The sequence below is a fragment of the Pocillopora verrucosa genome, chromosome 14 (genome assembly GCF_036669915.1).
Source record: "Pocillopora verrucosa isolate sample1 chromosome 14, ASM3666991v2, whole genome shotgun sequence".
Lineage (NCBI taxonomy): Eukaryota > Metazoa > Cnidaria > Anthozoa > Scleractinia > Pocilloporidae > Pocillopora > Pocillopora verrucosa.
In genome coordinates this window covers 1,773,692-1,797,259 of record NC_089325.1, presented here as the reverse complement: position 1 = coordinate 1,797,259, position 23,568 = coordinate 1,773,692, and the positions used below count along the sequence as shown (strand labels likewise).

At 37.2% G+C, this 23,568-nt stretch overlaps 3 protein-coding genes and 1 pseudogene across 7 annotated transcripts; 2 read left to right on the top strand and 2 right to left on the bottom strand.

The window, feature by feature from the left end:
* Positions 1 to 1,573: 1,573 nt before the first annotated feature.
* On the top strand, positions 1,574 to 4,109 carry LOC131779642 (QRFP-like peptide receptor). The gene has a single exon (XM_059096207.2). It carries the CDS (start codon positions 1,586 to 1,588, stop codon positions 2,600 to 2,602), a length of 1,017 nt encoding a protein of 338 aa, XP_058952190.2. The 5' UTR covers positions 1,574 to 1,585; the 3' UTR covers positions 2,603 to 4,109.
* A 1,079-nt stretch (positions 4,110 to 5,188) lies between these two features.
* LOC131779635 (QRFP-like peptide receptor) lies at positions 5,189 to 14,202 on the bottom strand. Of its 4 annotated transcripts, none has more exons than XM_059096201.2 (2): positions 14,068 to 14,202; positions 5,189 to 8,704 (listed from the first exon to the last, which is right to left on the bottom strand). In XM_059096201.2, exon 2 carries the CDS (start codon positions 8,611 to 8,613, stop codon positions 7,453 to 7,455), a length of 1,161 nt encoding a protein of 386 aa, XP_058952184.1. In that variant the 5' UTR covers positions 8,614 to 8,704; positions 14,068 to 14,202; the 3' UTR covers positions 5,189 to 7,452. The 4 variants fall into 4 exon arrangements, with proteins under 4 accessions (XP_058952184.1, XP_058952183.1, XP_066017418.1 ...); XM_059096200.2 differs by lacking the exon at positions 14,068 to 14,202 and adding an exon at positions 13,922 to 14,062; XM_066161321.1 differs by lacking the exon at positions 14,068 to 14,202 and adding an exon at positions 12,561 to 12,689.
* LOC131779636 (neuropeptide Y receptor type 4-2-like) lies at positions 13,963 to 14,536 on the bottom strand (annotated as a pseudogene).
* A 1,686-nt stretch (positions 14,537 to 16,222) lies between these two features.
* Positions 16,223 to 23,277, top strand: LOC131779640 (gonadotropin-releasing hormone receptor-like). 2 transcript variants are annotated; one of them, XR_009339796.2, is made up of 2 exons: positions 16,223 to 16,497; positions 20,213 to 20,372. XR_009339796.2 is itself a non-coding variant. In XM_059096206.2 (2 exons), exon 2 carries the CDS (start codon positions 21,939 to 21,941, stop codon positions 23,091 to 23,093), a length of 1,155 nt encoding a protein of 384 aa, XP_058952189.1. In that variant the 5' UTR covers positions 16,223 to 16,497; positions 21,847 to 21,938; the 3' UTR covers positions 23,094 to 23,277. The 2 variants fall into 2 exon arrangements, 1 of the variants encoding a protein (XP_058952189.1); XM_059096206.2 differs by lacking the exon at positions 20,213 to 20,372 and adding an exon at positions 21,847 to 23,277.
* Positions 23,278 to 23,568: the final 291 nt, after the last annotated feature.

Below are 23,568 nucleotides of genomic sequence, written 5' to 3'. Positions count from 1 at the left end.
ATTTTCCCCTTCTATCTTGAAAGCCCTTCATTGAGAAGAATATACTACAATAATGTCACCTTGTATTTAAATCTAAAAGAAGGAAAGGGCTCAAGTTTCGTTTTGTAATCTCTTACCGTCTAAATCGCAAGATGGTTCACCTTGGCCAAAAATATCTTTCGTGACAAAACAACAAACTTTTATGTGGTGGTGTCCTATAAATTGACAAAGTGTTAAGGCTTCTGTTAATAAGGGAAAAAGGATTTTAGTGCGTTGATGTTCCGTAATGTTGATTGAATACTTATTAGCAACTGACGATTTTCTCACCCACAAAAATTTCATTCAGCCGTAGCATCACTAAAGATGTCTTTTTAAGAGACCCATACTCGGGAAAAAAACGTACGAAAAAAGGTCATAAAACGAATTTTTTTCCGTAAATGACGGATTAAATATCGTTGGAGCGGAGCACTTTTTAAAAAGTTTTTTGGGCAAATATTCAAAAAGTAAACATCAACCAGAGATTACTTTCCATTTTAATTTCCCTTTGCTAGAAATCGCCGCGACATCAAGTCTCCTCCCTATTCAGAGAGTACGTAAATCCGTCAAAATAAGCTACAGAGAGATCGTGGTGTTTAGGTCACGAAAGGGGCTTATAGCCATGAATTGCAAATAAATCTGATTGTAAAAGTAATATTTTAGATCTATTTTGTGAGTTAAATTTGTGTTGAATGCTACATAAAACGAAAAAGGGATCAATAAGACTTTTAAAACCTTTATCTAGCCTTAATTACGATCCATCATAGAATACCGACAAGAAGAGCTCCTCATTCAACCTCTCAGGAAAATTAAGGCTTGGCGTAAGCAGTGTCATTTATCAGGAAACATACAAAGCATTAAAATATAAATTGATTAAATGTCAGGTTTAAAATTAAGATTCTGAACGCTTTCACAGTATAAAAGACATTGGAAAGTTTCACGAACATCATTGTGCCAAGTTTATTGATAAACTTGTTCAAATCTTTTATAAATTTGTACGTAATATGATATCGTGTCAATCACATTCGTTACTCAATACACCTCAAGCCTTTTGTTGAACACTTGCCTTCTACCATTGTAAACCCTTGAAATTCTAAATAGAGAGACATTAACTTTAAATGCCATATCTCTTGGCTGTCCACATTTAGTTGCTAAATTATTCGTAATTAATCCGTATTCGTTTGTCTTAGGCGTAACATATATTACAATGTCATAGTTCTCCGACAAAATTAAAAACATGCTATCGGAAATAAACCTCACATTTTGGTCAGACTTTACTTTATTCTTAGGCCTTGACTTAGTTTTACGAATAATCTTGTAACTTTCCGTAGCTTTCAATACTTGCTGCAAACTGTAAAAACACTTCTTCGGACGTCAGTATGAATATTAATGCCACAGAAGGACTTCTTGATTGCTTTTTCGATCTGCGTTTTCACAAAGCATTAAAAAATTTAAATTGATTAAATGTCAGATTTAAAATTAAGATTCTGAACACTTTCACAGTATAAAAGACATTGGAAAGTTTCACGAACATCATTTTGATTTTGGCGTTCAGATCTCTAAGCTCAAAATGAACAATACATCAGAATGCATAGTCACCATAAACACTGCAGCAAAGTCTACCATAACAGCACTGGTATTAAGTGTCATTGCGCTGGTTTCTCTGCTTGGAAATGGTCTTCTTATACTCGTTTTCTTCAGATCAAAGGCTGTAAAGAAGGCAACGAACGTGTTCATAATCAATATGGCTGCTTCCGATCTCCTTTTTCCTGTTTTTCTACTTCCGCGTCAAATTATCGCGGCCATTACAAGATCGCCACCAGAATTATTCCTCGTCCGTGGAGCCATGGGTTCCTTTCTTTGCAAGATCTCCACCTTCCTCACTGACGTGTCCATTACAGTGTCAATACATTCCTTGGTCATGATTACCATGGAACGGTTTCTTGCTATCGTTTTTCCATTCAGAATTCGTCAACTCTCTTCTAAAGCACGTCTCTACGCCATTTTGATGGTGTGGATCATAGCGTTGGGGATTCACTCGCCATACTTCTACACACATAGATTGACGAGTTCAGGAAGATGCGATTACAACTGGGAACCAGCATTCAACCACAAAATTACGCACACCCGCTATTACACCGCCTTATTTGTGCTGATTGTCATTTTGCCCTTCACTTTGATTACCATCCTTTATTCCGTGATGGTTTGTTGCCTCTTCCTGAACAAGCACAAGCTTGTAATACATCGCTCCAGTGAGAATGCTCCTAGAAGAAGAAGCGGAGCAAAAGAACTCAGAATGTTAAAGATAGCAGCGACTATTGTCATTGCCTTTGCAGTATGCTGGGGTCCTTTCAACATCATACAGTTCTTTCACCTGTTTGCCCCATGGAAACTTAAAAAACTTAATTGCAACATCGGTGATGTGTTGACTCAAATTGCCTTTATTTTGGCGACTGCCAACTGCACGGTTAATCCAATCGTTTGCCTCGTCTATTTAAGGAACTACCGTTTAAAAGAGAGTTTGGCAAGTTTACGGTCACAATTCAGCAACATTTCTAAAGGGAGTCAACGAGAAACTGAATTGTAAAATAAGCACCAGGTGGTTGGTTTAAGTGCACTTATTACCCATGCATTTAAGAAATAAGTACCTTTGCTCATAATTTGGTAATCAAGTTTTATCAAGAGATATGGTAAATTCTTGAAGAAAACAGTCCAAATAGCCAACAAAAATCTTTTTGCATTTTACAGTAGAAAAAAAAAATGCAAAAAAATTAATAAAACAAAACAAGTCAAACTTCAGAAAAACGAGTAAAGAATTAGTCCAACAAATGGTTGAGAAAAAAACCAAGAAACAGAAAACGAGAGTAACAACAACAGTAAACAAAAGTGTACTGTTGCGCCGATACCAACAATACCGTAGGGAAAAAAATTGAGTTTGCAAAACCAGCGGGCCGTTTTCTTATTCATGGTTTTGTCCCAAATTTTCACTTGAATCTTTCGCTCAGCTATAGCCGTTTAGATCAAACAGGTGACATGAATTCACAAGGTACTCCCTTTTTTTTCATTTATCTATTTGTCTTTTCTCTTTCCAATGTGTACATATATGATGATAATTTAAGTTTATAAAGCCTATCTTCTGGAGTCGTTGAATACTTAATTTTAATACTTAAAAGTACTGTGCGTGTACACATTCGATATGCCAAGCACACATACAGGGGCCCTTTTTCCATTTCCTTTTTTAAGGAAGCAAAAGCCTCTCAGTACCTCTCATTATAGGTTATTGATTGATTTTACTCCTCTATAAGTATCGTAAGAAGGTATGTGTTTAGATTTCAAATTGGACTAGGCTGTTATTGTTACATCGATCATAATTTCTCGTTTTGCTCAATAGCTTAGCTTGATTAGTTTTGAGCAATTTTCATTAATTGAAAGCAATGTGGGATTTAAATTCTCAACGCTTCAATTTTTTTTTCAAACAACACACACACATCTCCTCAACCAATACTGATATACAAAACTAAAAAGAATTTCTATAATATTTTGCGTGTTTTTATACTAATTTCTCATTGCCTTGTTGCGATAAATACTTTCGCTTTGATTGACCTTTGTAATTTCTAAATTTTAGGTCTTCCAATGTCTAGAGGAAAAGTACTTTGTCTTTGCGGCATCAATACTGCGACTTGATGATCATTTACTATTTGCATTTAGCATAATTTATTAACTGATACAAATATTGGCTGACTCCGCTTTTTAGTAATTTGGATCCTACTTCGGTCGAAATTATCGATGCAAGAGTATTAGGATAAGACGTGGCCTGACTAGTGGTAGCCTGGTTTAAAATATTCAGCAATATTGTTAAAACATCATTAAATTTTACCTGGGCCATTTTTTAAATTTTAATAAAGTATTTAATCTTTGGTAAGGCCTTGGTAATAAAAATGTGATGTAGAGTTGAACCTGAATAATTTTTGTGGTTTCGATAGGTGATATCATTTCCTTCGGAACTAATATGATAAATAAATAAAATATATATTTGATGAATGTTAACAGGGTGCAAATCTTAATAGCTTTGATTTAAAATGCACCTAACTAGCAGTTACCTAATAAATATAAGATGAATGATGGTGTACAGTCATGTTACTATGTAGTAAAATTCTAAAACTGAGAAACAATCTACTTTGTACCCAGAATAACAAAGATAGTAAACATGGAGCTCGTCCGCGAAAGGAAGGAAAATGTTTTTCGTTTTTGTCGCGAGCATAAGACGATAAAACCCCATGAATCTACATCACTAGACTAAGTGATTTGTTCAATGCAGGAACTCAAAAAATGCTTTTAACTTTGCTCATCCTAGCAGGGGAAAAGGAAGGAAAAGGTTTTTTTTTTGTGGGCATAGGACGATAAAACCCCAAGAATCTACGTCACTAGATTAAGGGACATGTTCAATGCAGTAACTCGCATAATGCTTTCGACTATGACAGGAAACCTGTCACATATTAGCCTAAGCGTAGCCGTATCCTCCCCCCAAGGGTCTGGTGTTTGACCCTTCGTGGGAGACGCAGATATCAAGTTTTTGTGCGACATTCGCGACAAAACTGATAACAGTGTTTCCCTATGAATTTCTTGTTCTATCTGAGCCAATGTTCCTTTCCTGTATACATAAGAAGATATCATGAAGTCATGAACCAGAGAACATTCGTTTGCCACATCTGTGACGGGGTCTTTCGTCCGCATTTAGAAATTTCAGATTTTTAAACACAGCACACACTGCCCGCAAAATCCCTGTCGATCTTAATGTGAACAAACTATGTTAGAAGATAAGATGAAAACCCAAAAGAGTAATTCTAATGATGTAGTCAATCTACTAACTCCTTGCAATGGATGGTTAAAGATTGTTCTTATTCTTACTTAATTTCATGATCAACTCGTCAATACCTCAGACGGCAACCCTCATACAAGCCTGTTGCAAAGACAATAACCCGACAGCCAATGCCCTGGCACATGTTATGAGCCACGGAAAAAGCGAAAATCTGTTCGCTGGAACAAAATAGAGCCTTACGCACCCGATTGTTTTGGAAATTTTAAAATTCCACAACCATAATTAAGAGTTGGTATGTCTTTTATTCTGTAGTCACTTACTAATACAATCCGACAGTATTCAGACTAGCTCCCATCTACTAAAAAATTCAGCTCATCAGTTTATATGCGTGACAGTTAGACAAAGGCTTTGTCTAATGTCATCATACCACACTTAATGCACGATCAGGTTAAGCTATGTACAACAGATCCCGCATACTAAAGTATGTGCCTTCGAGATGTTGACCCTTTCCGAAATGACCCTCTAACTTAAAATTTCATATGTTTTCAGTCAAGATCCTGGTAGAGAATTCGATATGGAATTCATCCAAAAGCGAGACTAAAGGAGATCGAACATTTCCAAGAAATTCCTGTGTAGAGAACAACTTTGACCAGAGCAATTTACTTTTTTCACTAACAAGTGGATATTAACAAATTGGAATCTAACTTAACACATATTTCTTCCTCAAAATTAATGGCAACTTGATGTAAATATTTTGAAACATTACATACAATATTTTTTTGGCGGTAAGAGGAGATTACAATTACTCTACCACCATAGAAATACGAGATGATCAACAGCTTTTATATTTTTGCGGAATGGCTTACGATAATATATTAATTCCAATCATTTTCCCAACACCTATAAAATAAGCCATAGCACATCTACAGAAAAAAAAAATTTTGTTTTGATGCCAATTTTTTACTTTTAAAAAAATGAAGTAATTTGGTGAGAGGTGAAAACCGAACACCCCTGCTTTTCTAATCGGAAGTAATGAAAATTAACATGCTTGTTTTAAAAGAGGTGACTTGTCTTGCCCAGAATTCATGTTTCTTCACCTCCAAATTATTTGTAATGGTATTAGTCGAGGTTCCTCATAGGGCTGGGGAAGGGGATCGAAATCCCTATGTGCAGACCAAATAAATCTATTTTATTCACTAATTTCTTACGTCAAATTTTACCCGAAACTCCTTCCCCATTGTATATGTCAAATCTAAACGCCTTTTAAATATGGTTAATACAAACCGAATAGAATCGGTCGATGTAATCTTTTGATGCAAGTGCACGATGACTTCGCTGGTTGGCCTTAATCCTTTAGCTTCTAAGAGTGACCAGCATCTAATTTCTCTTTACTATATCACACTGAATCAAACATGAAAGTCATGAGGATAGGAGAGATGATCACCAACTAAAGCAGCTCCTGATTGTTAAACAAACTCTCCTTGTTAACTTTATTTGGAAATTTATGGAGAGCAGTATGGAGAATATGCATAGTGATGTTGGGGTGTAAAGGGTTAATCTCAGCATTCACACCCTACAGAGGTAAGAACTCGAACAATCCTCGCTCCACTTCCAAGTGCGTCAAGCACGTCGTCATCTGAATCCCTTTGTATATAAAATCGTATACTGGACCCTGTATTACAATCAGGGAGAAAGATAACAACACGCAGAGGAGTAAAAATAAGCCGCGATACTGACAGTGCAAAGCTACTCGATCTAATGTTGTAAACTGGAAAACCTATTATTTCATAAGTTGTCTTTATCAAATTTCTATTTGCTTAGTTTTTCCTGTTTTTTTTTTTGGTTCTTTTTTTCTGTATTCTTACGCCAAAAAGCATCGCAATGATGGTAACGAATTCTTTACGGAAAGAGTCAGTCTATCATTTGATTTTTAAGAAAAAAATGAAAGCCAAAGTGAAAGGTATGTTGATTAATTGGAACAATGTTTTAACTCTGTTCCAATTAAAAAAAGACTTGCAAGGTTTTGAAACTGAACAAAATGATAAAACATGTTCAATGAACAGACCCATCGTATCGCAAGTGGTTTGAAAGACTTTGAATATTCCCTCGTTCCACTTTACTAAAAGGCAAAAACATGCCTGTAACCAGAAATTCTTCTCAATCAGCCTTAAATAACATCAAAAATTTCATTTTCAATCAAGTTGACTCGCGAAGCTGTCTTATAAAGGTGAGGTGAGGAGCTTTAATTCGAACGCGACTGACACCGATAGGATTTAGATGTACAAACGAACCGTTTTGCAGTTTAACAAACCAAAAGAAGAATATAGGCGTTGCTTTTCAGGTCTCAGGAATGTTCTGGCGTAAGATGGATCCCCTTCAGCAGGATAATTATTGCAGGGCGGATCGACGAAATGAAGGAAAAAATTATATCTCTCGTCGATGGAGGCTTTTCCCTCCAGGCCGCAATAGCCCGAGAAAGAAACATCTCGCGTGCGAGCGTATAATTATCTCAATCGCTTAGCCGATGAAGTAGGCTGTGTGTTTGCCTTCTCCAAGGTGGTGCTGACGAGAGGTTACCAATAAACACTGGAAAAGATCTGTATAAAATCGCGACTTTCTTAAGTTTGGGTTTCCTGGTCTTCGCCAACGTGAATGGTTGACTGATCACAGCTTTCAAATCGATGAATGACGTCCTTCACTTCGTATTTCCGTGAGCGTATATACTTTTTACCATATCTTTTACTCTTCTTTGCATAACATCGAGATTGTATCTTCTGCATCATGAGTTTCAGTTCATTTTGAAACTGTGGGATAAGCAAAAGGCAAAGCCATGGGTTTAAAGCACAATAACAACTCGCCAAAACGAACGAAATATAGGAAACTGTCTGGTAGCCCTTATTGCACTCTGAAACCAACCAAGGTGAAATGAGCCTAATGGAAGTTAAAACGATATGGAGCATCCAGCAGATCAAAAATGCTGTAGTAGTAGAAATGGCCATCATGAGGAATGTCCGAGTGCGTCTTCGAATCCGTCTTGTTCCGTTCTCGCTTCGACATGAACTCATTTTGTCCTTTCGGAGACGCAAAGCCACTATTATGTACAAAACAGAAATGGCGAGTAGCGGTAGAATCAACACTGTTGTGTATAGAAATATATTGTATCGATAATGCGCTGACTCGTTATTGAAAGCTGGTTCCCACCTCGGTAGACAGATTTGAATCTCATGGCCATTCTTAAAAAATCTGATTAGTCGATGAGTATAAAAGTATGGCGAGTGAAATGCTGCAGCCATGATCCATGTTAAGGCGAAGAAAACGCGACGTCTCACTCTAGAGGTATTCTTGTATTGAACAGGATACACCACTGCAAGGAAGCGCTCAATAGCGATAACAACCATGCTCAGAGTCGAAACAGATAGCGACGTGTCGCCTAGGAAACTGCACATCTTGCACAAAAATGTGCCTCCATTTCCATGGACAAGGAAAGCACCGGATCCATTGATTTCGTTTGTAATGTAGCGCGGGAGTAAAAAGACTGCCGTCAGAAGGTCCGATGCTGCCATGCTAGCGATCGCTAGCAGGACTTTTTCTTTCATTCTCACGAATGCTGTAATAAGGAGAAAATTTCCTATCAAGGATGCAAACAGCGTGAAAATGTGTATTGTAGCTGTGAGTTGGCTAAGATCCGTGCTTAAGCAATGTTCTGGAGCAGGCGTGCTCATGTTTCTCTGACTTGTCTCAAGGACATTATTGAAGGACGCATTTCCGATGGCCGCCATTCTGTCAACTAAGGATCGTAAACAATGTGGAAAGCTTGATTACAACTTACGCACCAACCAGTGTGGTCAAGTTATCCCCCAAAGCGCCAATCTGAGGGTGCAATTACATTCGCTTTAGTTTCACTTAAAAAAAAACAAACTTAACGCGCTCTTTTCGTAGTTGGAAAATTAATTGACGAAAAATGAACAAAGGGGACCAATCCGAACCTGCCGCTGTCACTTATGACAATGTTTTATTATTTAAAACAGCCTTTCCTTTTTATGATATTTAAACAATTTACTCCTCGCCTATTGTCCGGATACTGTTGATAAAAGCATATTTGATAGGCGGTAATATTTGAAAGGTAAACTGTTTTTAAAGTTACGTCTTAAAATACATTAAAATCACCGTTTTGAGAAACAAAACAAATATTAAACAACATGTACTGTTGGGCAACGAACGAGTCTTATCTTTCCGTGCTGAGTACTTGGATAAACATCTCCTTTTCTCGCAATGTGTAATCAAATATTGTTACAGTTAGCGCAATTTTCCCGTGACTTACTTGAATTTTAAAAAGTTTTGTTCCTAACGTTGATATCGAACATAAGCAAAATTTATTTATCAGTTTTATAGGTTTTGTCGTCGGCTCAGAATATGTAATAGTTTAGTAATTGAGGCCCCAAGGTTTGACAATATGGTCACGTCCCGCACGAAATAAACAGAAAATGTGTTTTAACGCTACATATGATATTTAATCTAACAAAGGCGCAAAGTTATCAATATAATCTTTCCATTGAAGCTTGAATTAAAAGAATGGCGTGCGAGACTTTCGCTTCAAAGCCTTTCTTATTGATATGCAAAAAAACGGAAAATACAAAAAAAAAAACAAAATAAAATAAAAATAAGCGCTTGCCTTTTCGTGTTTGCCAAACTCCTGTCAGAAATATCACTATTGACTATTTTCATTTACCCATCGAGTATACTATGTCCATAGATATATTACTTTTTTTTTCTTATTTCCTTTTAAAGTGAGTCGGGCGAGAACTTTCCTTTTTTCCTTCTTCTTTTCCTTTCTTCTTCAAGGGTTTAAAACACTGACGAAGTTTAGTTTTTTCACACCTGCAATTGCAAAATGCTACTTTACCTGTCGCAGTCTCACCAAGATAAATAATTAACTTACCGTCAAATAAATGAGTGTTTTCACCTAGAATCACCAGAACTGAGAGTAAAGTGAACTTGTATCTGAGGACTGCTAATGATGCTCAGTAAAATAGATAAAAACGGCGAGGATTTACGCAGCTCACTCATTATGATATTTTTTCATCTTGCGGTGGCAGTCGACAATTACACTTAGTAAATGGCCTCAAATGAAAATTTTCGAAGTAATAATCCACCTCTTACTCGTATTTTGTGATGTCAACAGAATAAATGAATAATATCTTGACAAATTGCCAAGGAATTGGTATTTCTTATTGGTCAAACGTGTACAGCTACTTGATAATCTTTCGCTTTTACCCATGGTTCATTTAGATCCGGTGAGTCATTCAGATGTACAAGAGCCTTTTATCTGTTAAAAAGAGCATATTTTTTTTATTTCTAAAGCGAACCACTTCGAAGTGATCGACAGTGAAATTTTCATCATAATTTTTTTAATTCCCCTTTCGCGCCTTTGCTGATTTGTGTGTTTAAGAGATTTTAGTATTTTCCGAGGAAATATCTTTGATATTTCGTTGTAATTTGAGTGAAGTTATTGGTGGTATGTTGCTCTTTTTTTTTAAAGAAATTGGAATTAGCCAATCACACTGATAAGACAAAACAGGGAACAAAAATGATGTTTTGCAAAAATACTCGACGACGTAACTACACGAACCAAATGCAGTACGGGTTTCCAAGATGCTTAACCTAACAAGGTTCTCTAAGTAAGTGAAGAGGGGGCTCTCAGATAGAAAATTATCCAAAATCCACCTTCAAACCGCCTTGATACAAACTAAACGATTTTTGTGGAAACCCCACACAGCAATCGCCCACGACTGCGTCTATAACCCTTTTACAATTACATGCAGTGAATTTGAGAATTAATGGCCGATCTGATCCATGAACGCTTTAGATTTTTGTAAATCATTCGCTTTATTGTTTGAAATTTGAGTGTTCTTTCAGCTTCGAATATAAGTATATCATGCTATAAAATTTCCATAGTCGATTGAAAAATTTTATGTATATGCAAGTCTAACCTCATAGAGAAACAAAACAACCCGGTGTTCATTTTCCTCCAGATCATATTTCTATTTTTTGTGGTTTTTCAGTTAGCTTAGTTACTTTTTCAAAGTCGTGAAAATGAAATATTGCCTTTCTGGTTTAATTCGAGAGTGGTTTTTAATGGACGGAAATCATGTTTCTCATGTAGAATTTCTGGATAATGTTAACGATTCATCTCCAAATGATGCTTTGGCCGACAAGCTGACGCTGTTTAACATCGTATGGTTCTCAAGAACGGCTGTCCAAAACTGTCACTCACCCACCAAAAGAAAAATTTACGCTTTAGCACCGATGATCCAGGTGGAAACGAGATAGGGAACTGACGAAAGAAATGGAAGAAAACGTAACGAGAGCACAACATATGATTATTTAGTATTTCTCAGTTTCCACGGCGATTTCAGAATATTGTACTCCAATCGTGACAACCCCTTGAAAGTGAAGTAGCATATGGGTGGATGGTTTTGAAGCCCATATTAAGTTTTTTGACCGAGTTTCTAGTCTTCATATAAAGACTTGTTCCAGAAATGTAACATAAAGTAGTTATTTATTTAGTTTGATAAATAAATGATAGATTTTTTTAAAAACACTACATCTGAATTCTTGTATCACGCACGACTTAAGTAAATTGACTAAAGAAATTGAAAGGTAAACGAGCCAAAAAAAGTTTAACTATATATGTCATATACTCTTTATCGACTATTTTGTCAGTTTAACAAGAGTGTTTTACTTTCTCCGCTTCAGAGCTGAATTCATTGGTTAAAATTTCAGAGCCTACTGAAAGCAACCTTATAGCATCCCCGATAGATCGGTCAAGTGGAACTTAAAGGTGCATTTGGTCAAATTACAGCAGATGTTTCAATTTGAATTGGAAACCCTCTGTCAACTGTATTCGGCCATTTTCTGATGGACTATTTTTATCTTGAGTATGTGCCATTTCTTTAAGATGTCTTCTTCTAACATTTAAAGTTGTCGTATCAAGCTTATCCTAAAGTCTTTTTTTTGCTATAGAAACTAATTAAATTGTGTTTAGCACTTTTATTTTGTTTCTTGTATTTTGAATCATATCAAAAATATTTGTTATAAATAGAAAAATTCTGGCTGAAGAAGTGGTTAGGAAACCTGGAAAACCAACCACAAAGAAGCAAAAAAAGATGCTGTCGTTGTTGCAAGCTCTTAATGTTCACAAATGATGTTCACGTTGTTCTAAGACTACGTAAATCAATAAAACTTTCTGCTAGTCAGCCAGTTTAATATGATTGGAAAGCTGTTGAACAGTGCATCGCTAGATTCCTGTTCGGATAAATCTAAAAGTTGAGAGCTGAATCATGTCAAAATATTTGTTATAAATAAAAAAATTCTGGCTGAAGAAGTGGTTAGGAAACCTGGAAAACCAACCACAAAGAAACAAAAAACAATGCTGTCGTTGTTGCAAGCTCTTAATGTTCACAAATGATGTTCACGTTGTTCTAAGACTACGTAAATCAACAAAACTTTCTGCTGGTCAGCCAGTTTAATATAAGTTGAAAGCTGTTGAAAAGTGCATCGCTAGATTCCTGTCCGGATAAATTTAAAAGCTGAGAGCTAGATCGGGTCCCCTCACAAGAAGTGATAGTTTTAAAAGATGTGATCCTAGCTTGTGTGTGGTATTTTACACCAAAAAATAATTAACGATAACAGCGGCAAAAATTATTATTTCTTGTGCTATACCTACCCAAAGTTCCTTACTCCTCGTTCAGATGGAAAGTTAGACCAAAGGAGAAATAAAGAGATATCAATATAATAATGGAAGTAAAGTTTTCGGTCAAGTATGCCAGAATTTCAGGTCTGTGGCCAAATTCTTAATACCAGCTGTCAATATTCGACTGTTTGCGTGATCAAACTATTGAACAGATTGCAGACGAAGAAACGCCCAAACAATTATTGATCGAACTGCACGCAATTTTCATTGGTTGCACATCATAACTCATAGCAAGCTTGTGTTTAACAACAATATTTGTGACAATTATAAGCGTTTCATCCCCCAAACTGCTCTCATCCAACTTTTAATTATTCGGTCGATCTCGGAAAACAGTACATACGAACTTTTACTCTTTCAATATCAAGCAAATAGGCCTGTTAAGATTTTAAAAGCTAGAAGTCTGATAACAAATCCACTTATAAAGATACTTTGATGGTGCGTATTTTTCTTTGATATTTAAAAATCATTTACCAAAGTGGAGGTGAATAGCGATGGTGTTTACAGAGCCGCGAAGTAGGTGGTGGTAAATATTCACCACTTCCACTGATACTGTGGTGAGTATTTTTTTCGTATATACCGCACAGAAACCAAAGAGATTAGTTTATCTCTCTAAATTTGCCAAAAAAATGGTCGGAAATTAAATTATTGACGCGCGATTTTGATTCTACGGCCACACAGAGGTGAATAGTACTTGGTAATCACTTACAAACCACCAATCAGAGCGAAACAAACGAACTATTAACTGTGTAGTTTATACTAATGTTGTAGATATATCTTTTTAATTGCGACGTCTACGCTATTTTAATTACACAATTTGTAGACTTTTTTCCATCATGGAACACCACAGAAGTACACCTATAGATTACGATTAAATGATGATTCAGTAGAGATATCAATAAAGCAACTTCCATTTTTATGTGGAAGACACGAAACAAATTACTAACACAAAAGAGGACTTGGTTGAGAAAAAGAGCGAAGAAACAAACAAAAAAATAACAAAAACACTTTCACTTTGTTTTGGACCAAGTTAGATAATGAACTGAATTTTATAATTATAATAGGCGGTGACGTATACGATAAGATTTTAAGTTATTACTTAACTTTTCCGGTTTTTAAAGATGCCATGATTTAAAAGGAAGTCCATTCGTGAATCGCGTCTCTCAGGGACCGGTTATTATTATCGATTGGGAGAAGGGAAGGTGGGGGGGGGGGGGAAGGGGGGTTTGAAGGATTTTGGTTTTTTCAAAATGAAATTTACCTGATCCTCATGTAAAGCTCTCTAGAATTCTAACGCTCCTCCCCCCTCTCCCCCCCCCCATCCCCTCTTCGCTCACTCTGAGAATCATGTGATCCAGCAAAATCCTCCAAAACTGGACTACCAGGCCTTGATATCGCGACCGTTATTAGGAGAGGTTACCAGTCGCATGATGCTAAAATACGGCGAGTGAAATACTGCAGCCAGAACCCAAGTTGAAGTTACCTTAAGACGACGTGTTTGCTTGGAGATACTCCGATACGATGAGGATAAGCAACTGCTAAAAGCGCTCACTGGTGATTAATTTATACCAAGCTTAAGGTCTAAACTGACGGCGATATATCGTCCAGGAAACTGCACATCTTGCGGAGGAAGCTTGCGAACACTCCATCGACGAAGAAGGCGTAACACACCGTGACTTCCGTTGTAACGAGATGGGGAATTTCAATAACTGTTACAAGTAGGTCGGATGCAGCCCTGTTAGCTATGAGAAGCATACGTTTTTCTTTCATTCTCACGTAAGCGGGTATAAGAAGGAAATTTCCTATAGGCAATGCTAAGAGAGTGAGGATGAGTATCGCTATGGTAACTTCAATCGGAACTACCCTGATGATACACATTTCAGATGAAGGGTGTCGTTGCTGTTTCCGATTTTCTCACCGTCAAGAATGGACGTGTTTCGTCTTGAAGCCATCATTTCGGCGATGAGGAAATAAGAACTGGCGCTTGTTATCTCTGATCTGATCTCACATACGGTTAACTGCGCTTTTTTAACATCGCAACGCAATTAAATTTGCGTAAGTGCCCTTAAATTCATGGAGTGACGTTGTGCTAAGAGCTTGAAAATTTGTGTCTGTGTGATTTAGTTATTTTCGAGGAACTGAACCCATAATTCTTTTCAAGAAAATTTATTGTATGTTTTCGCCAACCGTTTCTCCTTTGTAAAAAGGTTTCTTTCAATGGTTATACATTCCCTTGAAATTAAATTAATTTTTCCGTTCGGCAAGGACGTAATTAAACACTGTCACTTTCTGTTAGGAATGAGATGATAGCTGATAGTCACAGCTGCCACCTTTTGTATGTAGGGCAAATATTTTAATTGTTGTTGTAAGGCTTATTTTGATAACAATACATTCATGAATCTGTGGAGAGCAGGAGGACAAAACTCCTTTAAACGATTGTAACAAAAAGATGCAAGTGAATGGAATCGTTGTAAGATGCCGGGGTTGTGAGGATCCAGAGTAGGAAGTTCTTAGCCTACATTGTTGCAAATGGAAACGCACAATGCAATCATTACGAACGTTTTTGAAGTCTCCCCCGCTTCATTTGAAACCTACTGGATCTTTTATTCTTCTTTCAAAACTTTTCTCTTTTTCTTGCAAAATTGGATCTCACTCTCTGTACATAGTAGACGTACCACTTGTAATTTATTCAATAAAATGTATGCCAAAATTACTATCGGCCAGCTGTTACTCTAGGTGACCAATTTAACCTTGAAAGGAAACGATGTTTGCGCTAGAAAAGAGCTAAGAAGAATCAGAAAAAATTGAAATTTCAAGGAAAAATGATAAGGTGTTACCTCAAAAAGTTTATATGAATTGGGCGATTTTAACAGACAGAATAATTTTAAGAAATAGGATTTTTATACCTTGGAAGAAAGCTAGGAAAACATAACCCTAACCCTAAGCAATGTGATTTGATTGACACGTCTCATGGAAGTTGAGTACAAATCTATAAGCAACACGTTACTTAGGGAATAATAAGGTTACTTTATGCTAGCTCAAGTATAAATGCGTCATTTCATTAGAACGCTAATTTATCAGCTCCATTTAAACTAGCAATAAAGGAAATAGTTTCTGCTTGGCGATGTTAAAAAGCCATAGGTAATTGTTTTCCAAGGGTGATATCACTCATTAGAATTGGGTGGATCTTTCACTTTTAGCTCCTAGAGTTGCTCTATGTTCCATTTTCGAGCATTAAGTTTAATATGTTATCGAAAAGATCAACAGGCTTAGTTTTCCATTTTCGTTTCCTTACGTCACCTTTCTTCATTAATAGAAAAAATTCTATTTTAACTCTTGAAATCATCAGCATTGGTGGTAGAACTAATTTTTGCTTAGTTTTTTTCTTCGTTATTTTTCGTTTCTTTGATATAAAACTGAACTATACGTTATAGTATAGCAACTTTCCAGTTGTCAACTTTATTACTTTCTAGAACATTGCATACTCACCTTGATTTCTTTGGAAGCATACGTGTATTGATCGTACGTGTGTGGTTTTGCATAACGATAGATGTTACTGATATGAAGATTGCGTTAATTCAAATAGCGAGCTTGGTTTAATAGATAATATGTAACTATCATAGCCTCGATATATCAGCCACCAATATCATTGTCTTTTGACTAAAAAGCTCTGATTTTCTTCCTCCTCTTACACCCTTTGATTCTTTGAGCACTTCGGAGAAAAATTGAAAAAGAAGAATTGACGGCAAGCGAAGGCAAGGACGATCACGAAGAGGATGGATGGATGGATGATATCAGGAGTTGGTCACAACATTTCACTCGACAGAACAATACGGAGAAAGCTCACGGATACATCCGTAGTCCCCTACCTTCGGTCATGAGTATGGCAACAGCCAAGCCAGGAAAATCCCTAGTAAGTTTTTTTTGAGAAAGATATTCAGCGGGATTAGTCATTTGCATGCTTTGTTTTATTTCAGCTCATAGTTTGCAACTTCGGCTTAAGAATTAGAAAAGACAAGATATTCTAGTTTTACGTCGACATCAACCACTCCTACTTGACAACAACTGTTTTCGAATAGATTCGAATTGAAAGTGGTTTATGAAAATGATCATAAATGTAAGTTGTTGAAGGAATGTTGATACAGAATTGAAAGTGCTTCACATGCAAGTAAAAAACAGACATTTCCTCTAATCTGAACACCAGCTCTACATTCATTTCCAATTGGCAGACCCGCTAATTAAAACATTTTCTTTTGAGGAGAGAAAGTTCAAGTCTCAAGAACCGAAAATTAGCCATGGCCACAAAAATAGAGTACTAATGGGCATTCAATGAATGGTTTTTCTGGCGGAAACATTTAGTTTTTTGCATTCATTAGGCCTTTTAACTTCAAACAAAGGTTCTGCTGACAACGATCAACTAGAATCAACCAATAACAATTTCTACGCTTGTATCTCATATGGCTCTAGACTTGTGACTGAGAATTTTATCGAAATGCAATCACGCCATCGGAGAGAAGAAAGAATCTCAGAATATGAGTTACCTCATTGGGCTGACAAAGACCAACGCGCTTGCAAACATTGGATTTTGGCTTACTGGTCGAATGAAATTAAATTAACTCTCTGAAACTTAAAAGTTTAGGTGCTTGTGGGTATAAAATGGTCCAATGTGTCCAAAGTCACAATGCATTATCAGGCATCAAATGAAACGACACGTCAAAAGATTGCGATTGATAATATTTTTCATGTTAATTTTACGTTAAGTTGGCGATATATACCGGAATCGAAGGAAACGAGGAGGGGGTAGGGGTGGGGTTGGGCTTTTCCCCCAAAATTTTTACTTGTGGGGGGAGAGGGGGGGGGGGGCACTGATTCCCCCTGTTCCCATTCCCCTTCTCCGTCGCCTATGGAGAAGGCTGAGGCTGTATTGAGACAAAATATTGATCCTTCTTGAGTATGGTGACGTGAGGATGCCTTCACAACATCAGCCGTCATCACAGCTATTCCCGAGGACTTGTTTACAGCTTTTATCAAAACAGCGAAAGAGCGAACGATTTTGAAAACAAATGATGTCGATAGCGAATAAACTATATGGCTAAACCTTTGCATCGCATAGCTTCGTTTTCCAAAGATTTAGCAACTTTAGATTCCAGTATCACTTACACAAAAACGGCATCAATTTTTCGGGTAGAATTTCTGCAGCCTTTATTTATATTTGTTAACATGGGTTAACATGGACTGAAAGTTCCTTTCTAAGTTCAATGTTTATACTTATGCGGGTATCAGCGGCCATCCCGAGGGGTCGACCCCCGGGCACCCAGGGGCATTTGTCACAGCTGCCGTGACAAATACATGCTAAAGCCCCTCGGGTAGGGCAAAAAATTGGGACAAATACGCCCACCCCTGGAGCAACCTGGGCAACATATAGTCGGTGTTGCCTATTCCTCGATGCAAAAGTACGAGTGATCATGGTTTACTGAAGCCACATCAGCACTAAAATCCACACAAGTCTCTATGGAGTCCTCAAATTCGAGCTTTCTGGGGCAAACTTTCTTGGCTTGCGGTTGTTCATCACACTGTCTCTTCCTATCGGCAAGACGCTTCGAATGCGAACTAACCGTATGAAATTGAAATCTCGATGTCGCTTTCCTTAAAATGCAATGAACAGATTCTTGGAAAGCCGAGTGTCTTGAATTTTTTATCCGCTCGCTTAATTTGTAAGAAGATAAACGTTTTTGAAGTGTCAGTCCTTAATAGCTTTTATACAAATTCTATCCTCATTCCTTTGTTCTGTCTTCCGACAATGGATGGCTCATTATTTATATCTAATTTGAATGATAATGGTAGACTTACCTCGAGGGCTGAACGTTGAGACAGCAGATTACGTGCAAATCCCGTGGGTATGGCCCCGGGGTATTTTGCCAAAAACGCAAAAGCGCTCTAATGCCCCGCGTGCGGGGCATGCCTTTGCTACAAATCCCCTGCTAAGCCCGTGGGTTGCCCTTGGGTTGCCCGGGGGTCGACCCCTCGGGATGGCCGCTGATACCCGCATTAAGCACTTATTCACTCAAGCTCTAATAGATTACTATTTTCGGAATTTTGACGATCGGTATTTATTTATTGGAGAGCACGCATTTATTTTTACTATGATACTGGAAATTATTTTAATGATCTGTTATCGTTATATTTTCCACCTTAGTTTTCGGTGCCGTTTTACCATAAGATGTTGTTTTCGTCGTTTTCTTTCGCCAGCTGTTAATTGAAGAATCCCGCCGATTTTAAGAGCTTTAAGTATTGATGTCTCGGGTACGTTTACCATTTGGATCCGAATCAGCAACTTTATCACGAAAATAGAACATAGGTATTTTTCTACGATAAACAAAATTCAAAGTTAAATTAAAACAGTAGCAGATCGACATGATGTCTGTGAAGGTGACATCCAGCAGGAAGGCGAAAGATATGAAATTTATACTTTAGGGAGATGATTATTATTGTTTACTGTTTCATCTTTTAGTTCATCTTCATTTGCATAAGTGCAAAAAGGGCTCACAGACCGTTTACCAATACTCACGGCGCGACGAAACGACTCCTAAATTGAAATATTGAAAGCATACTCGAAAAGCTTACAAGCCAGGAGCGGAAAGGCTATACTGATTTACGAGCTTTTTGAGTGTTCTTGTAGTATTACATATGGTATAAAGATAAAAATGGAATCTACACTGCTTACACTTAAATCCATAATCTACCATTTTACGCGAAATTTATTTGTTTAAGCACTAAGGAGCCGTTCTTAAAGTTCGTGACAAAAGCTGCTGCGTTCAAGAAGGACCAAGCTTGATTCTGGATATACCTTTAAATGTAACTGAGAGCCACTTTCAGTAACAGGACAAAAAGCATTTAGTTTCGTTTCGTTGTGTATTAGTCCATGCCAAAATTCGTTTTATAGTCAGGGTAAGAGGCAAGTTAAAATTTTTAACTCAGTCCAATATTAAACGTAAAAGCAAGAATTTTCCTTACGCTAAATCTTATTATCCTTTAATCACCCGTGGGTAAAATTACGAAAAGCATGGATTGGGTGTTAATTTCTTTTATTGGTGCGTTAGTTAGTATCATTAACGGTTAGCTGGGAAAAACTCAGCTTTGGAAATAAAACCTGCTGTACAAAGTGCCTGATGAGGTTTTCTCAGTTCACTTGAGCCAAGCATTTGATCCAATAATTGGAAATCAAAGCAAAACACGAATACATTTGATATAAACATTATGAAACCAAAAAGATAGAGAGCAGTGTTTCACCAATAGAAATCCGTCAGACGTCCTTACTATCTTGTAAATTGATTTTGTTAAGGTCACAAAGTAAAGCGAAAATTTTCGTTTATCAACAGCGCCCAGTTGTATAAAGGGTGGATAAGGCTATCCAACAGATAAATCGCTATCCAGCGGATAGGTGATTACAAATCCGTCTCTATACCGCCGTATAGAGTTTTATCTGTTGGGTAGCGTTATCCAACCTTCAAACAACCTTCAAACAACCAGGCCTAGAAGGTGTAGCGGGAAAAATGAGTGTTTTAGGGCAAGAAAGGATGAGGATTAATTGAGGCGACTGAAGTAAATTCTCTCCATTATATCTTTAGAGCATGACAATATCACGTTCGACCTGGTAAATCAAGGTCAAGAAATTAAAGGAATGAACGAAGCCAGGATTTGGCTCTCTATATCGATGTTTTTATGTAGCAACGCAAAGTGCCAATATTTCAACACTGCTATGTTACGGAACTCAGGTTATCTTATCTTTTGTACAATAGAAAAATGAAATAGCTTACTGGGCAAAAAAATAGCACACTTGGAAAAAATAACCAGAAATTAGAGGAAAAAAGACATAAAGGAAAACGTGTTATTGAGGAAAGAGATATAAATTAAAGGAAACTATGTGTGGAATATTATGTAACAGAACGGACCAATGGACTTATCAATTATCAACAGGAAATGTGCGGCTTGTTCTTGGCGAACCCTGGTGAAGCCGGAGTTAACTCTTTAACTCCTCAGTATGCATATTCTCCATACTGTTCTCTATACATTTCTTAATGTGCCGGCAAGGAGAATTTGTTCAACAATCAAGAGTTTCTCCAGTTGATTATCATTTCCTTTGTTCTCGCAACTTTAATGTTTGATTCAGAGGTGATATTGAAGGATAAATTAAATACTTGTCACCCTCAGGGATTAAAGAGTTAATGCACTTTCTTCATTGTCAACTTTTCATGCACATTAAAAAAAAAAGGGTTTAAATTAGTAGATGGGTGCTGGCGATAATACCTCACAAGCATACATAATTTGTAATGAACAGATATTTTGATTTCACATCTTGTTCAGCTTAAATATTCAATTCCTTTTTAAAGAATTTTGTGTACTTTCAAACTTCTGTCTCATACCCGAAAGCCAGCAAGGGAACATATATAAGTTAGAAATAAATTGAACGCGTTGATTATTCTCATCTCCGAGATCAAAATCGACATTTACAACTTTATGAAATACCTGTCACTAACGTTAAAATGTGTTTCTTACTGTAATAAATTGTGGAGACACATATTGTTTAAAAAAGGCCGCTAATTTCAATTTATTGCTGATATGAAGTGACAGTTTTTCCTCTACTTCCAGGCCAAGAGCATTTCGTAATTAATTTTTTGTCTCACGAGCAAGGATTGTGCTTTAAAACATGAATTTAAAGGGGGTTCAAATTTCAAAGAACTAGCGCATGTCAAATAGCATTCATCACTTTCATTAACAGTAGGCAACAACTGGTAGAGGAAAATTATTTGAAGTGCCCACAAAAGGGAAGGCTGTGTTCAGTAAAAAAATGTTGTCAAAAACAAGAAAAAGGGCCGGGTTGTAATGGAACAAGGCCAAATATTTTCTTATTTTCGCGAGGAATTAATTGGAATTTAATTGAATGATTAAAAAAACAAAATTATTGATGCGGAAGCCTCTGAGGAAAGCCGGACTTCCGTTCCTTTGAAGATTGGCGAGCTTTAAGCAATTTGCAAAAGTTTGGGATTTTTTTTTAAAACCTGGGTTGCACTTAGTTTAAGCTACATGTTGACAGATTTATGACGTATACAAACAAAATAAGCTGTAGTGGGGAGGAAGATTGCAATTAACTTCCAAAGTAAAGTTTTGACAATTAATTTTCTACTGTAACAAAACAAAACCTTCCAATTTTTTTTTTGTACTTATTACATTGACCCTAAAACGAATATAATTGCACCCACAGACCTCCGCGACGAGCGATAACTCGTCCACACCAGCTGGTGTAGCAGTTGCATATAACTCTTGTTTATAGCAGATTCCCTTGGTTGAAATATCATGGCGGTATTTGAAAATGTCTCGCTCCAAGGTAATGGCGAAACAACTGCAAGCAGCAATAGTACTCCTTCTCAAGAAGAGTGCTTTGGTCTTCCAACACAAGTTAATATCGCGTTACACGTTTTCACGCTCTTTGCATCCTTGATGGGAAATTCCCTTCTAATCACTGCTTTTGTTAGAATGAAAGAAAAAGTCATCCTAGTGATTGCTAACATGGCTGCATCAGACCTTCTGGTAGTAATCTTTCTACTTCCTCGCTTCATTGTAGCGGAGGCGCTCAGGTCTAATGTTTTTCTTATCCACGGAGGAGGGGGCACATTTTTGTGCAAGGTGTGCAGCTTCTTCAGCGACATGTCGTTGTCGGTGTCAACTCTAAGTTTGGTCGTGATCGCGGTTGAGCGCTTTCTAGCTGTGGTGTATCCTCTTCTGTATATGAAAACCTCTGGCAAGAGACGTCGTCTTCTCGTAGCTTCAACTTGGATCTTGGCCGCAGCATTTCACTTGCCGTACTTTTACACTTTTCGACTGGTGAGAGAAGTCGATAATCAAGGTTATGACTATCATGTCTGTCAATCAAGCTGGGAACCAGCTTTCAATGACCAGTCTGCGCGTCGTCGCTACAACATCTTTCTCTATACAACCGTTTTGATTATACCATTGCTCGTTATTTCTGTTTTGCACATTACTGTCGCTTTTCATCTTCGAAAGGACAAAATGAGTTCATGTCGAAACGAGAACGGAACAAAACGGATTCGAAAACGCACCCGGAGCCTACTCATGATGGCCATTTCTACTGTTACAGCATTTCTGATCTGTTGGACGCTCCAAATCGCTACAACTTTCGTCTCCCTCTTTTCACCCGGGTTGTTTCGAAAGTGCAGCAAAATGCACACGGTCGTGTCTTCTCTCTCGCACATTTTGGCAAGTTGCTATTGCGCAATCAATCCCTGGATATGCCTCTTCTTAATTCCAAGGCTTTTTCGCGAATTGAAAATTATGGTGCATAGAAGAACATTTCGGCAGTATGCAATGAAGGGCCAAAAAATGGGGTCTGAGACCGAAAGTAGTAATGTCCGGCTTCGATTTGAGAGTCGCACGTGTTCATTCACACCCAATGGCGATAATCACGAAAAATCGACCGAAAGAAGTTACTGATGACTCGATGCTTATGCAGTCTCTCGTCGCCTCTCTTCAGTGCACAATGTCATGTACATGAAAATTTTGTCAGGACTCCTATTTTAAGGATTTCAGCTTGATGAATGGAAATCTTTCACTCCAGTAAGGATGTCCAAAGCCAATATTTCCGTGATACATTTATTTTTTTTGTCTAGTATTTGTCACCATCGATGTCAAAGATTGCTAACAAAATATAAATTACATTTTATGTGCCTTGATTGATATATTTTATTTTTATAATTTTATGGTTTATCTGTCGTCTATTACTCCTTAAAAAAAACACTCAAATTGCCTTAAATTATTAAGTTTCAGTACCAGTGTCAGTGTATATTGAGAAAAATAAAAAATAGGCGAGTTGATGTAGAATCTTGATGAAATATGGTGAAATACATCTTTCCAAAGCATGTCTTAAATTTTTAAACCATTGGATGTTTGAGTACAAGTTTTTTTCTAT

What these genes read in the sequence shown, in the direction of transcription:
- LOC131779642 (XM_059096207.2), top strand. Translation starts at nt 1,586, where the DNA reads ATGAACAATACATCAGAATGCATAGTCACCATAAACACTGCAGCAAAG.
- LOC131779640 (XM_059096206.2), top strand. Translation starts at nt 21,939, where the DNA reads ATGGCGGTATTTGAAAATGTCTCGCTCCAAGGTAATGGCGAAACAACT.
- LOC131779635 (XM_059096201.2), bottom strand. Translation starts at nt 8,613, where the DNA reads ATGGCGGCCATCGGAAATGCGTCCTTCAATAATGTCCTTGAGACAAGT.